Raw genomic sequence first — 16,038 nt, 5'->3', positions numbered from 1 at the left:
CTCCATAAGAGAAGGCTGAGAGGGGATCTAGTGGCCAGTTATAAATGAGTCGGGGGGATCAGCAGGCATTGGGGGAGTCCCTGTTCCCCTGAGCACTACCAGGAGTGACTAGAAATAATGGACACAAGCTGGCAGAGTGTAGGTTTAGGTTAGATATCAGGAGGCGCGACTTCACGGTCAGGACGGCTAGGATCTGGAACCAACTTCCAAGGGAAGTGGTGCAGGCTCCTACCCTGGGGGTCTTTAAGACCAGGCTAGATGAACACCTTGCTGGGGGTCATTTGATCCCAGTACTCTTTCCTGCCATGGCAGGGGGTCGGACTAGATGATCTACCCAGGTCCCTTCCGGCCCTACTAACTAGGAAACTATTACAGTACAGCTGCTTGACTATAGCAAGTGCTCGTCTTCAAGTCTTCATTTAGAGCAGAGGTTGTCAACCGGGTGTACACATACCCCTGGGGGTACTTGGGAAGGTCCTATGTACACACAGGTAGGCACGGACCGAGTACCACTGTCTCCCAGGAGCAGGGCAAGGGGTGGGTGAGGGCAGCAGTGCCCCTCTGCGGGCCACTCAGGCACCGCCTGGCTGGCCAGACGTGGGGGTGAGGGGAAGCTTCTTCTGTGCCGCCGCTTTGCAACAGCCTGTGCTGCTAAAAAATCCACTAATTTTTTAGTAAGTGTACCCCCTCCCCCAGCTCCACGTCTGGCTGTGCACCCCCCTCCCCCTCCCCAGCTCTGGGTCTGGGTGCATGCCACATCCCCCTGCCCCAGGCACCAAGGGTACACTTACTAAACCACTAATCTAGAGCTAGACCAGAAAGCAGTCTTTATTATTTGTGGCACTGCTGAAAAGGCAGATGCTGATGTTTCATAAACGGGTGATGTAGAAACATCCCCTTATACACTGCAATATAGTATATTATAATGCAATCGTATATTCCGTATGTTAAATGCTTTCTCGATACAGAAATAGGTGTCCTGTGGTCACAGTGTCAGTTTTACCATGCTGAAATTTGTGGGTTTGGGGATTTCCCATTCAGCTTTTAGCAAAGGTCAGGGAAGTTGTTAAATAGCCTCAGTACGAGCCCTAGAAACGTGGAAAGAATAGAAAATTAACAGACTACAGCTGGAAATCTTTATTTTCTGTTTACCTTAGATAATTTTAAAGACTGGTAGGAGGAGAGTGGTTAACAGGAAGTAAAGAGTGCTTTCTAAGTAAAAAAAAAAAAAAAAAAAAAAAAAAAAAAAAAGTCAAAGCTTGATGGGCTGCCAACTTCAATGGTTTTCTGGGAGGAAAATCTTGTCTGAGATGGACACGTTCTCTCCACAAAGTAATTTTAAATTGCTAAACGTTTCCTTTCATAAACCTCTCCCAGACTTCTATAATTCAAACGCACCTAAACTTAAAAACTTAAAATATTATGCATGTTTGAAAACTACCTCCTTTGTCAAGGGGTAGTCAAGCTGGGCATTTGACAACTGGGAAGAAAATCTCCAGAGCTAACAGATGAGCTGCTACAGCCTGAACAAAAGAGCCCAACTTGTGCAGCTGGGGCTATCCCATTCATCCTCAGTGGGGTGGCACAGAAGGCTCCCATAACTTTGACTCAGCAGCAAGTAATTCACAATTTTACTGTAAGTGCAAATAAAGCTAATAGTTGGTAATAGTGTGCACTGAAAGTCCTAAAGGCTGTGAACTTAATATATATTTTCATCTTAAAACTTTCAGAGAACTGCAACATAAAAATTTTGTCATGAAAGGGGATTTTTCACAGAATAACCGCAAAATATTAATGCTCCAGGCAAACACTGTACTGAGCATCCATTGTAGAAGGACACTATCAAGTGACATTCACATTTGTTTGATTATTTTTTATGTTCTTAAATTTTCAGCTACAATTCTTATAAGGGAGAGCGGTATTTTTGGAAGGAAGTCTGTATCCTTCTTTCAGTTTGTTTACTTTGGACATTTGTTCAGAGACTTCCATTTATAGTAAATTCACTTCCTCCTTTGTTGGCATGTCTTGGCATAGCAGCCAGAAAGTGAGACAATCAATAAAATGCAGCAGCCCTTCTAGCCAGATGCAAATGCTTTATATTGCTGAGGCCCAGATCCTGGATCAGTGCAGAGGTGGGGGAAATTTTTTAATTCTAGAAATTTGTTTATGGCAAGAGATTCCTGGTTGTAGCCACTTGTGATCACCTCAGGGTAATACGTGAGACTAGCCAGGAACGGAAAGAATCCATGCTTCCCTCGCTGGACCAGAAAAATGTAGGAGAAGATCTACCTCTTGGGTGTGGTTGGGCTAACTCACTGTGTGGTTTCGTGCTTGTTTTCCCCACATGTAAAATGAAAATGATATACACTCGGTAACCATGCCAGAGTATTAATGGAGATTAACCAATATCCATATAACACTTTGGACAAAGATGTAATATTTATATTAGAGGTGCACTGATACATTGGTCCAATATCAGATCAGCACTAATATAAAGAAAATTGATTGTTTCAGAAGTCGGCCCAATGTGACTGATAATTTGGCCGAGAAATGCTTGTGCATGCGTACAGCCGTAACACAGCATGTAGGTGGTGAGGAGCAGTTTGGAGAGCTGTGTGCACCTGGTAAATCTGTTGTGGTGGATGGGGAGAGGGGAGGAAGGGTCATGGGGGTGCAGATCAGGGCTCCTACAGGGAGGGAGGGAGTGGGGCCTGAATGGGGTGGGCACAGGATGGAACCGCAGCTTTTCCGGGGTGGGGTGGGGATGGTGGGGGTGCTTCTGCCACTGTGTGCACCCTGGGAGACCACAGGGGGACATGTGCCTCCAGATCTGTGTGGGGTGTAGGCAGGGTGGGTTACCACTGGGGCCAGGGCTGCGCCGGGCTCTTCCCAGCATGTGGGAAAGGCGACTGGGCCGGGGCTGTGCTCAGAGCAGGTGGTGGTGGCACTAGGAGGGGCCTACAGTGAATTTTGGGGTTGCTGCAGTTCCCTGCTATAGCCCCCTCCAAGCGCTGCTGTAGCCCAGCCCAGGCCAGCCCACCCCTGCGGGGAAGATCCCAGCACAGCTGCAGCCCACCCTACCCTACCCCTCACAGATCCAAGGGAACATGCTCCCCCCCAGTGTCCTCCTACGGTGCGCACAGTGGCGGGAGCCATCCCCACCCTCCCCGCGCCCCACAAACAGGCCACTGCTCCATCCTGCACATTGCCCCGCCACAGCTAGGCAGTGCTTGCCCCAGCCCCACTCCTTTCTCACCTCAGGGGCCTTGATATGCCCCCTGCATTTCCCTTCCCTCCCTCCTCCCCTTCCACCACAACAGGCTTACCAGCTGGGTGCAGCTCTTCAAGCTGCCAGGCTGCGTGTTTGAAATCAGATCGGTATCGACTGATATGCCTCCTTAAAACTGGCTATTGGTATTGGCCCCAAAAATCTCTTTTGGTGCACCCCTAATTTATATTAATACTTTGGTAGCAGTAATGGCTATGTAAGTTCTGACCCCAAACTTCTCCGTGTATACTCTTTCCTGGACTTTGGCAGACTTTGGGTCAGGCCAGTAATACTTCAAGTATGCTAGGTGTTTTACTAGAGTAATAAAAAAATCAGGGTCTCAACTCCAAAAGCTTGCAATCTAAATAGGCTATCACTGGGTAGCTGTCAAAGAATTAAACAATCTTACCTTTTGTTTGCTCTGTAGCTTTTACGTGGGTTTATTTAGCACTTTTCTACAGGCAGTGTTCTGCATTTGCAGTTTTTACTGAGTTTCACTGATAAATTCCTTGATTTTTTTTTTTAAAGTCATTCAGATTTTACTGATTTACACACGTTTTTTCAGTTCAAATCCCTATTAACCGGCACAAGTGAGGAATGTCCCATTCCCCACTCATGTTAGTTAACAGGGATTTAAACTGAGAAGGGTGGTGCTGGTAAGCTAAAAGTGCTGCTGTACTGGTTACCTGTGATACAGGTTTCTGACTGGACATTGGTGAGGTGTGGCGGGGGCCACATGTGGAGTGGGTGGTTGTGGGGTGGCGGTGGCCATGCGGGAGCCTGGCGGGGGGTGACTGGAGCCACTGCCTGGGGACACAGGCTCTGGGCTCTGACCCTGGGTGGGGCAAGGTGGGCTGTGGGAATCACTCCCAGGGCAGGCGTGTCTGAGCTGCACCCCAGTGGCTCTGGCTTTGGCCCTGCCTCGGGTGCTGGGAGCTGCAAGCCTTGCTGGGAGGGGAGGCAGGTGGAAGAGCCTGGCCCTGCTCCCTGCAGTGGGCATGCACCCAGCCGCTCCTCACAGGCCTGCAGGGCTGGAGCTGATGCCTGGGGCACAGGGCTCCTGGCTGTGACCGGGGGTAGGGCGGAAGGTGCCGGTGCCAGAGTCGGGCTTGGATCCCCCCCACATCACATCCGGCTGCACGCCACCCTCCACCCACTCTCCCCCACAAACGCCAAGGCAGCCTGGCAGCAGACTGCTACAGCAAGAGGGAGGGGTGGAAACACAGCCAGGGAAATAAGGCAGGGCATGGTGCCATGTGCTTTCTGCCACTGCTCTAGGGGCACGTGCCCCCCCAGGAAGAGCTTGGCACAGGCCCCACAGCCCTCCCAGGGGGCGCATAGCAGCAAGAGCTGCCCCCCGTGCCCCCCTGCACCCACTGACAGGTCCCCCTGCTTTGCTCCCTTCTGCAGCCCCACGAGCAGTGGACAGGCTCCACCGACCCCTCCCCCCGCCCATTCCCTAGTCCCAACCTTATTCCCTTCCTCCCTCATTGCCGATTTTTTTTCCCCCAATTTAAACTGATTTTTATCCTAATTTCATCCTGGTTTTTATGTTTCGATGATAAACCGCAAAAAATTCCCAGATTATTTTTTATTTAAAAAACCCCCTCAGAATGCAGAACACTATCTACAGGGATACTTAGAGGTTTGGGACTTCAGAGACTTTGAGAAAAACAAGACAATCTACATGCCTAAGGAAGGCAAGGGGTGTGTAGCAGGTGGAGTCATGGACAGGGATAAAATGAAAAGGCTTCTGGAAAAGTAAATCTGTTTTTCCAATAGGTGTTGTGAGTGCCTAAGATGTTGTGGAAGAAGAGACCCAAGGCCTCGTACAGTTTGGCTCGGCCATCCAGAAAAAAGAGACCAGCGGTACCCCCGCAATGTGATCAACAATCAAAAATACAACTTCTTTACATTTCTCCCTGGGGTAGGTATTCCCAAGGGGACTCCTGGTCTCCACATCCTGCTTCATTTTTGGTAGGTTTATAAAGTATTGATGCAGAACCTGAATTCACAGTAAAGAATTCTGCTTCTGCTCCTGTTTTTTTAGTTAAAATGTGCCTTTTGGTCATCATTTAAACATCTATTTTAAGTATAAAACTAATTTGCAATCTGTATGGTGGTATAATAAGTGGCCATGCAAATGGCATCCTGCTGTCTTTGTGGGTAGAATTTACTCCAAGTCCCAGAGTTGATTATTTCATTCATCCTCTCCCTTAACTTCTACCCGTGGTCTGTAGATCAGCTGCACTGCAGCATGTCTGCTGATGCTTTTAAATATACAGGCTGGTTTTTGTGACCTTAGGTTCTCCCAAACGAGGCATGTGGTTGTCTGGATCATAGAGACCCATATAAATAGGCAGTGCAGTGATAGCTGTTCTCTTGCATGGATATTTTGTCTATGATGACCTCATAAACTACTGCCCAGTATTTAATATCTCTCTAACTAGTCTAATAATCAGTGATACTGGATCACCATTGATCATGTAGATGCTGCCCTATGGGTTATTTGGCAGTTTGGTTTCCTCTGAACTATGAATAAGGTATATCAGGGGAGTTCCTGACTTGCTAAACTCAGGAATCATAATTTGACCACCCCCATATTATCTGTGAGCCAAACATAATTTTACCCAAGTATTTATACACAGACTTCTAATGAATGCCTTTGAATGTGAAGCCAATATCATCCCTTCTTCCAACATAAACTTATAGGAAATAAACTTTCAAATCACACTTGGAATACAGTCTGTGCAACTAAGCACCCCAGTCACGTGGTACAGTTTTTGTTCCCTGACTTAGATGATCTAATCTTTATAAATGAGAACAGTACCTGAAGAAATCATTCAGACTGAATATTATAGGGAGAAAGCACTTAATGAAGTGATAAGCGATAAGCAATTTTTGGACCTCACCTGCCAGCCATCAGTTTGCTGTGCTCCTCTCTTCCTTTCTTGCTAGTGGACTGTATAGGCTCCCATTTCTCCCTTGCAAGGGCAGAAGGACTGGTGGCCCTGCTCCGTAACAGCAACTTCTGTGTTACATTTCTGAGCTTCTCTCTGCACACCATGCATGGCCTGCTCTTAGAGGCCAATTTGTAATTCATATAGTCTTTTCATTAGGGACAGTTTGCTTTTAAACAGAGGAAGTAGATGGGTTGCTGTTGGAGTGAAAGTGCCAGGGAAGCAAATGCATGTTTCTGCACATTTTTGCAAGAGAAATGATAGGCAGTAAACTGCTATTTAGAGAACCATCACTTCTCAAAGTAGAGTTTGTCATAAGTTTAAAATGGTGAAATCATGGACCCACCTTAAAGATGAATTATGGAAGAGTCTAGTATGGCATACGCACAGTTGTGTATACTCTAGGCACATAAAATAACCTTTTAAAAATAATTTCCAAAGCAATTTAGGATTTAGACACTCCAATAGCTAGCACAAATATGTCTCATCTCGTTAGTTAAATATGCCTAACTTTGGAGCTCTCCATTAATATCTCCCTCCTCTCTTTTTGTAGGTGCTGTTTAACCAGTTCAAGTATTTCTTCAATCTTTACTTTTTGCTTCTGGACTGCTCTCAATTTGTTCCTGAAATGAGGCTTGCTGCACTTTACACGTATTGGGTTCCCCTGGTAGGTCATCTAAGGTTTATTTATTCAAGGAAGTTTCAGTGTTTGGCTACAAAATGTCCTTTGTTGCCTTATCTCTAGGATTCTAATAATTCCACATTTTAAATGGCTTATGTTAGCTTGTTTTTATGAAGTCTGTTCTCTAACCATTCTGGGATGTAGATCCTTGTTCGGTCTTTTTGAATTCAGTTTGTAAAGGTTTAACATTACAATATCAGAGGACGCCGTAACCAACACTGTTCATTTGAATCGTTAACATATACAGAATTCTTTACTTATGCAACTTCTTCTGGAGTTACTGACATTGCAGCCAGCCGGCCCTGCCCTCAGTTAAACGAGGGGAAAAACAAAGACCAAAATAAATATATCTTTTTGGCAATATCTAGTCTTCTTCAAAGCTGCAGTTACCAGAATGTGGAACATGCAGACAGAGGATCTGTGTGGGGACATGAGAGAATTTCATGAGAAAAATTGGTAGGGGTCTCGCAGAAGTCTGGCAACCAATGTGAAGGCCTAACAGTATTTTTTTTCAGAATGACCTCGGTGAATGACTGTACACATGCAATAAGTGCAAATTCAGCTGTTCAGCTAGTTGCAGCTGTATCAGCCACCTAAATCTACGTGCCACCATTTCTCTCTACTTTTAAGTCAAGGTGGATATAATGATTTAGGCTGATGTCCCTCTGCTGCAACCAGCTTCCTCCAGCTGGTGATTCCACTTTGATTTTAAAAAATGGTAGACAATATTTGTATCAAGCCCATATAGCCATCTCTTTTCCTTCAAAAGGAGCTGCAAATAAATTGTTGTTTTCTGTCCCTTACAACAAGTTTTAGAAATCCTTGGATAAATGCAGTGCCCATCTAAAGAAAATCCTTATAGTAACTTTGTGCATAGGAAGCAAAAGCCACATTTTTAAGCTATAAGCAGACCTACGAGGTGTGTAAAGACTGCCCTTGGCTTTTGTTTGAGAATCGCTGGTGTTAAAAGCTCTGGGAGAATTGATTTGGGGGGTGGGGGTGGGGAATGGGGACTAGGGAGAATAATTCTTTCTATCTCCAGCTGAATGGGGGAAAGTTGCTTTCCATTAAACTCCAAGTTAACAGATAGCCCTATTAGTAAAAGCAAACTGATATCACAGAATTGAAGAGTGACATATGGCAGTCTACTGCTAAAACTCTGCTAGCGTTCAAACCTGTTAAAGTTGAATTCAGTCTCAGGCATTTACCCATGACAGTTATTGTGTTTGTCCCGTTTAAGAAAACATGTGTGTCACAAGCTAGTTTAATAAGACCCTGTCAACAATTTCTCTCTTTTTTTCCAATTATATAGGCAATTGTGATTTGTCTAAGCCAGATGAGCAATTAGGAGTTAGCATATGAGCTGCCAGTGACTAGTATAAGAAAGGTCTTTGTTCATTACTGACTGCTGATACAAGTGTTTGGTATAGAATGACATACGTGATGGCATAGTGAGGCAGCACATGTGGGAATATTTTGAGATGATTATTTGAAATTCAGATACCCAAACTCTTTAAAGTACTGATCCACAAAATAAGCTCAAAATAATTGGCACAGACTCTATTCCTTTCTTTTCTTTTAATTTTTTTCTTTCTTTTTTTTCTTTTTTAAAGCAGCTAGAAGTTTGAAGCTGAACACAAGAAACACAAATTTTAATTCTTGGAGAAGTTGTTAGGGGTTTTTTGTTTCTCAGTTACACAATTGATGTCTTTCTCAGTGGCCCAAATTACTAAGTAGTGAACATACCCTTTAGGAATGAAATGGCTCTCTAAAAGATTATGTATATTAATGACTCTTTAGCTTCTCCATTATGAATTTTATTCTGACATATTTGTATATCTAAAGGAGCTTGAAGTCTTTAGGGTATAGTCTTCCTAGATGGAAGAACGCGAGTCCTGTTTAGTGGTACTTTTTGGATGTATGGAAGGCAAAATGAGAAAATACCCTAGGTCATTTGTATTTTTGACCATCCCCCTTCTCCCCAGGGCAAATTTTGGTAGGATTTTTTTGTTAAAACACTTTTTTCTTCTTGCAAAAAATTACTTTTTGTTGTTGTTTTCCAAAAATTTTTTGGACTCATTCTACCTCATGGTCAAAAAAAAAGGGGGAGAAAAAAGGAGAAAATCCTAGAAGTTAAGAACAGTTTATCTTAGGCCAGTAATCTTCTCAGTATTTTACTGTCAGAAAAATTAGCTTGTGTGCAGGAAAAAAAAATGACCATTTTTACAGGGTGTAGGATTTCATTAACATTAACAAATTCTGTGTTAGCCTACTAACTTTGATGTCTCTTCTGCTTTTAATCTCTGCCAAATACACACATTCTTGAAAAGGAAAAAGTGCAAGGGTGAAAATGCCAGCTCTTAGCTTTCACTCGTTTCTTGACTATAAAATAATAGAGAGATAGTTTGCAATTCTGTTGCAAACAGCTCAGAAGGACTGCAACAGGTCAGAATGGGTTTGATGCTATTTCTTACCTGGAATCTCTTCATTTATCTTGTGAATTCTGTCAGTGTTTACACACCTGACAGTGCTGATATTGCGTGGCATCCTGAGTTGAAATTCATTGCTCTAAACACTGCATAATTTGTTAGTGTTGTATGTTTTCAGGTGGGGCTGTGCACAAGAAGCAAATCTGGAGTCTGTTGATCAGTAGTTTCAGAAAATGTTCTCCTTAAGTTCTAATAACCCCAGAGTTATCCTAGGTTTACACAGAATCATTTGACAGTTAACCTGACAGTATTAAGTAATATTATTGGACTCTACAGTCAACAATTTCCAAAATGATTACCCAGTATTATGAGCCTCGGGTTTTGCATACCCAGCTCAAGATGACATAAAGCAACGGTGTTGAACTCAACTAGCTCCACAGGTCAGATGAATAATACATGGTCGACTCCGCAGGCCAGATCGGGCCCTGGACTACTTCCACTTTTCCCATGCCCAGGCACGTGCACAGGCGCGCGCACACATGCACGCATGCCCACGCTGGGTCCAGTGCACAGGGCATTCACTCTGGTCATTCTGGGAATGCACTGCATGGAGCACCCATATGGGTACCAGTCTGGGATGCATGTTGCACACGAGCCCTGGATTGGCTGGGGCAGGCCCCCTGCTGCCCAGAGCACCTGCTTCTAGGGGGGGGGCATGCTTCCCAGCAAGGATTGCTTGCAGCATGCCTCCTGGGCTGGCTGGAGCAGGACTGTGTGACGTGCATCCTGGACTGTCTCTGCATGGACACCACATGTGGCGCAGGTGCCATGTGCAGCATGGCTGTGGCTCGACTCCAGGCCCTGAGGCAGCACTGGGTGCTGGGTAACAAGGCTCTGCAAGCCTGATCCAGCTCATGGGCCCATCTTTGACATGCCTGCCTTAAATCGTTATGATTTCCAGGGAGCAGGTGATCAACATTTTCTAAAAATCGGATCCCAATGAGGTTGAGAACCACGGGCCTAGAGTGAGTTGGGCATTCCAGTTACGTTAGTGAGTTTGAAAAAAAACCCACTTTACTTCATTTCCTGCATTCTTTTTCATACATCTATCTTTGGTTTCATTTGTTTATATTCACTGGGGGTTTCTTTTGTTTGTTTGCACTCTAAATTTGCCTGAAAAACTAATAAATGCATTGGTGGACAAGAGTCACCTTAACTGGTTACAAATTTTTCTCATAAAAATTTCTGTACATGAAGTAAAATGTACATAGCTCGGTTTAGTTGGTGTTTAAGGTTCAGCCATCCAGTCGATAGGAGGTGAATATCTTGTGTAAAATGACTTTGGAATATTGGCTCCACAGAGAACTGCCTTGTTTGAGCTCTACCTATTTTTAGAGACATAATGCTAAGAGTATGATGGAAACTGAAAATTTTAATGACGTATATAGAAGAACAGGGTTGAAGTCCCAATCCTAGAAATACCTATGAACTTACTGAACCTTGCTGCTGAAACAGTCCTACTGGCTTCAAAAGATAACTCATGGGAGCAAAGTTAGTCATATATGTGGATTTGTAGGATTAAGGCCCAAACTAGGTAGTCACCTTTGGTTTTGTGCCCTAGTTTGGGAGGCACTCCTGTGTATTTGTCTTCCTGTGTGATTGAATCACTTCTTCAACTCTTTACCTCAGTTACTCATCCATCAAATGGAAATACTACTTTGCCACCTCACAGGAGCACTGCAAGGATAAATCATGGTATTTGTGAGGGGTTTGGCAAGCATCAGAGACAAGTGTTGTAACTAAAAGATGCATTTTCAAAATGCCAGGATGTTAGGTTGCTATTTGGATTCTAGATGCCACCCAGCATCCTAGTAATTAACCAATAAAGGGTCAGGTAAGCAAGATTAAAATGCAGAACATAGGCATGGCTATTGCTAGTTATCATGTGTTGTTTTGATCCGAGACAGATGATATTTTCTGGCTTTTTTTCTCCATTCGGCATTTTTAGGGGTTTGTTCTTGCGGTTACCATCATCCGAGAAGCAGTGGAGGAGATCAGATGTTACATGCGCGACAAGGAAGTAAACTCCCAGATCTACAGCAAGCTCACAGCAAGAGGTCAGCTCTTTGGCTCCAGCTCTCTACCTCGCCCGCTGCATCCTGTAGCTGACGGCTGGAGCAGCAGGGGTTGCAATTCAATCAAATGTTACTGATAATCGGAGAAGCAGAGTTCAAAGAGTGGTGGGGTTTACAGGCACAGAGGCTCGTGGCTTAACAGCCACTTTGTTGCTTCTGGCACCGGCAAGGCATCTGCGGGTCTTGGTGAACTTGCAGATAGCTTCTTGCATAACTGCAATTGAAGCTGCTTCTACTCGAGTGAAGTAAATTGAGAGCAAAGGTGCATGGGCTAATTATCTTGAAATACTCGAGAGCACAGTACATGCAGCCGGGGTGGTCAGAATCTCCCTACTGTTGAGATTAGCCTGTGTGACAGTGTTCTTGGTGCTGTACAAGCCAAATGATAATTAAAGTTCCTTCTCATGGTTTAAAATTTATATTTATGCACCAACAGGTGTCTCAAGATAAATACTTGGCGAAGAGCAAACAGCGGTATAACATTTTAGGCTTAAGTCAGGGGTTGGCAACCTAAAGCCAATGGGCTGGATCCACCTGTGATGAAACTACATCTAGCCCCTGGTAGCTCAGGGAATTGGCATCATATTCCAGCCCAAGCAGCAGAGGAGGCATTTCCATAGTCCTGGGGTATTTATACACATACACTTGTCTGCTCTAACGTGCTGGAGCAGAGTCTGCTCCACATGTGAGCTGATGTGCCCAGTGCTGCATTGCATGCATTTGTGTAAAGGCAAAATGCTCATCAGTGCTGAGAAAATGGCACACCTTTGATGTGTTTTAGTTCAAAAGCGCACTGCTGCCATTTTCTCAGCACGGATGCACATTTCACCATTTATACAAATGCTTGCGCCCATGCTGGAAGTGCCTGGTGCTGCGGCGCAAGCATGTATACAGAATAAATGCCCCTATTGCCTGCCAGGTTCAGTTCACTCTCACTGCTGCAACAAAGGAAGCACCCCTGGGTCCTAGTGCCTGCATCTACGAATTCTCTTCATCGCACCTGCCAATCACCAGTGGGGGCTGCCTGGGTGCAACCTGTGGCAGGGGCTGGTTGCAGGCGGTGGCCTGCACTGGCAGAAGGTTGCCAACCCCCAGCCTAAATCATAGCTCGTACCAGGGCCGTCTGCTCCGTGTTCTCGTCTCTTTCCAGTGCACTGATGTGTTGGCAGAAATGGAATTAGGGTCTGAATCTGAATTAGCCTGGAGTTGGGTTTTGTTTAAAAAAACAAAAAGCCCAGAATCCTTTGCCTTTGCTCACGTAGATCCATTACTTGGAGAATTAGCAGTGAATGGCCTTGTGGGGGAAGTGTTATCGAAGGGGAAATGGATTTCCGTCTTCCCCTCTATCCCCAGTCTCTCTGAAGTGCAAGAAGTCATGTAGTAGGAACACAGGTGAGACCAGAGATGTGGCAGATATGATTTTGTGGTTTAAAACTGTGTGTGTGGTTTCTCCTAAGTAGCCATGCACCAGTATTTCAATAATACTTTTTTTTTTCCAGGTATGTGACGTTACTTTCCCATCTATGTAAAAAAAACACATGTTACATTGTCACGTTTCCTATATGCAATATTTAATTTTGACTTAAGGTTGCTGAAGTAAACAATCCGCATGCAAAATACACTGCCATTAATATGTACAACTGTAGCATACAAAATACCGTGCTATTAATAAGCTCTTCTGAAAAACAAAAACCCTACTGCAGAGTGGCAATGAACATGATTTACATAAATAATCATTAACCCTTTATAGCTTGGTTTAAAAATTTACTGGGCACCACATGGCCGAAAGTAGCTAAAACATTAAAAGATATAGATTTCCATTGCTACAACTGAGAATACATAAATAGTTGATGACTGTACTGATATAAAAAATGTAAATTCTGGGTTACCACAGCCGTCTGAACCAAACCACTCTAAATACCAAGGATGTAGGCCTGGATGACTTCTGGTGAAAAGTTTATTTGCAGAGATGTATAGGATTGGGTAGATTAAAATTAATGAGAGAATGTTCCAAAAAATCAAACATCTCATTTTTGACACACCAAAAAAAAATGTTAACTTTCCACTTTGAACCAGTGTTTAATTTAGGATTTTATTTCATATTTATTTTTCAGAATCATTGTTTAGGTAAAAAAAAAAAAAATCTTTTGGCCACCAAGCCAAAAAACATCCATTTTTGTGTGTTCTTTCATACAACACAGCCCTGAATATAACAAACACCTGGTGTTTGAAAAGCAGAATGAAACAGCCGCTGAGTTCTGTTAGGCCAGCTTCTCTTCCAGAGTATTTATCAGCATCACTGCTGCCCAACCTTGTTTGCCAAAATTGCTCACGTATGAAAATATTACACAATAGTACTTTGTCACAAAAAGTACACATTAGCATTCAGTTGCTATTTCCTCAGCTGGTTTTCCTGACAACAGTAGAAACATTTACTGGGTTTGTTGCTTATAACTTTCAATATTTTAATGCAGTATACCTGGTTTAGCTAGCCTTCCCTCCAACTTTGAAGTAATGAGGTTTATGTCATAAGGACATACATCTTTTATAAGAAAAGGTGTTTTTTTTTAAGTAGACATTTTCAGACTCTTAAGAAACAAGAGTTTCATGTAAAACTTTCAAAAAAAATTGACCCATACTTTAGGCATCAGTGGTGGTGGTGTTTTTTTAATATGATCATTGTTTAATATTATGCTTAACAAACGCACTTTAAATGCTACTTTAAGTAAAGAGCTCCATCCTTAAACATGGTGTTTCTTTTAATGCCTTGATAATATCAGTGAGGCCAGGGGATTTTTTTTTCATAGAAATTGAAATTTAACTGGCTTCTCTTCTTACTGAGCATCAGTCTTCAATGTAAAGACCTATAGCACTTCAATTTGAAAACGTAGTGAGAAGGATAATATTAAAAAGAAAGCAAAAAAGGTCCGCCAGTTGGTTCAGGCTTTAAACACTTTGCTAGTTTGAGTGCAAGTTTTGTTTTCATTGGAATTGCTTAAGGTTGTGTATATATTACATGCCAGGAATTATGAGGCTTCTCTGGACTAGGGAATTGGAGTTGCTGAATATTAAATCCCCTTTTAATAACATGTTCTTACGACAACATTTAAAGTGCTTGGCAACCAACAAAAGCCCCATCGGAGAGGGGTGTGCTACATCTATTTAAAGGTATAAAGGAGTTGCCTTCTGGATTCTATTCATTGATCTATAAGGGGTCCGACCTTTCCTTAGTTCTTTTCATATTGCAATTACATTTCCCATGAATGATTCTTCCCCCCACCCCCTTTAACTTCACTAGCTTCTTGAAGAAACTGAGTAGGGTTGGCAGCTGCGCACTAGCATAAAACCTAAGCCTTTTCATTCTTCTTTTTTAATGCATTTGCTGAGGTAACAATAATGAGATGCTACAGTGGTCTAGCAAGAGCAGACTGTAGGGAAAAGAACCAGGAAATGATTTATTAGAAGTTTTAACAGTAAGACAAGTGCATCAGGGGTGATTATCTAAACTTTTTAAAAAGCATTTGCATAGCAATTTTGACATAGAGTTAATTTAACCATCTTGCTCTGCATGCGAAAGCTGGCAACTTTTTGAGGGCTTGGCTGTCAGAGGTGCTGGAGTGTCCTCACTCCTGTTGACTAAAGGCTTAGCACTTCAAAAAAATAGTTCATAGGTATATAGATGTCACCAGTGAAAGTCTCTTTTTTGCCATTCACTAAATGCAATTTTAACCACCAGAACCACAGCTCTGCAGGTTGTAAGCTATATTTAGAGAAGGAATGGGTATAGGTGGTACTTTGCACCCAGGGTCCTGGACCATGACTGGCATTAGGTATTATCACAATCCAAATAAAGGTAGAAACTTATTTAAAAGGACAGTGCAGGAGAGTGTGCCCATTTTCTAAAAAGTCATTATAAAAATCTGTAGTTCAGGGAAATTTTCCCTGATAGATGGCAGTCGGGAAGGGTAAAGTAGAAGAAGAGGTAAAATTGCTCTGTTGTTCTTGAAGAACAGCTGTGGCAGATCTAATAGCTGACTGCAACCCTTTGCTGACTCATCTTACTTCTGCTGTAGAATATTTTTTTTAAATCATCACAAAAATCTCTAGATAACTTTATTATTTTTCTTTTTCCAAACAGCAGTCCCTCTGTACAGTTCCAGGGAATTAAGTGCATGCTCATTTCCAATTCAAGTGGAGATTTCAGCACATACTTACGTGCTTTTCTGAGAAGGGATGGATTTAAACAAGCTTAAATGACTTCATGGGAGTCAGGATCTCCCTGTCTTTGCTGTGCATCTTTCTCCTGCTTTGCTTCCTTGCCAGTTGCATCACTACAGAGATGCAGATTTACTGATCAGTTAAATAATCTCTTGTTAATGCGCTTCCATAACATACGTTCTTTCACCAAGCCAAGCACGTGGCACTCCAGTTTGTTCAAATACAAACTCTCTGGTGTTTCGTAATTTGGGCTTTCAGGCTTTCCTCTTGTTTTACCAGTTGTCTAGTGCTGTTTTGGTGAAGGTCTTTAGACTGTTCCCTTTAAAGTGAATAAAAGGGAATCCTT

General features: G+C 43.2%; 1 protein-coding gene across 1 annotated transcript in view; it reads left to right on the top strand.

Moving 5' to 3' along the window:
- ATP9A (ATPase phospholipid transporting 9A (putative)) overlaps positions 1-16,038 on the top strand; it is a 95,722-nt gene that overhangs the window by 18,451 nt on the left and 61,233 nt on the right. The window contains exons 2-4 of the mRNA XM_019548143.1: positions 5,051-5,195; positions 6,782-6,895; positions 11,348-11,456. Of these exons, the coding sequence (XP_019403688.1) occupies positions 5,051-5,195; positions 6,782-6,895; positions 11,348-11,456 (368 nt within the window). The remainder of the gene's footprint in view (positions 1-5,050; positions 5,196-6,781; positions 6,896-11,347; positions 11,457-16,038) is intronic.

Source organism: Crocodylus porosus, unplaced genomic scaffold (genome assembly GCF_001723895.1).
Source record: "Crocodylus porosus isolate Cpor-Errol unplaced genomic scaffold, CroPor_comp1, whole genome shotgun sequence".
Lineage (NCBI taxonomy): Eukaryota > Metazoa > Chordata > Crocodylia > Crocodylidae > Crocodylus > Crocodylus porosus.
Note: the sequence above shows the minus strand (reverse complement) of the source record. Positions and strands in the feature narration are given on the sequence as shown.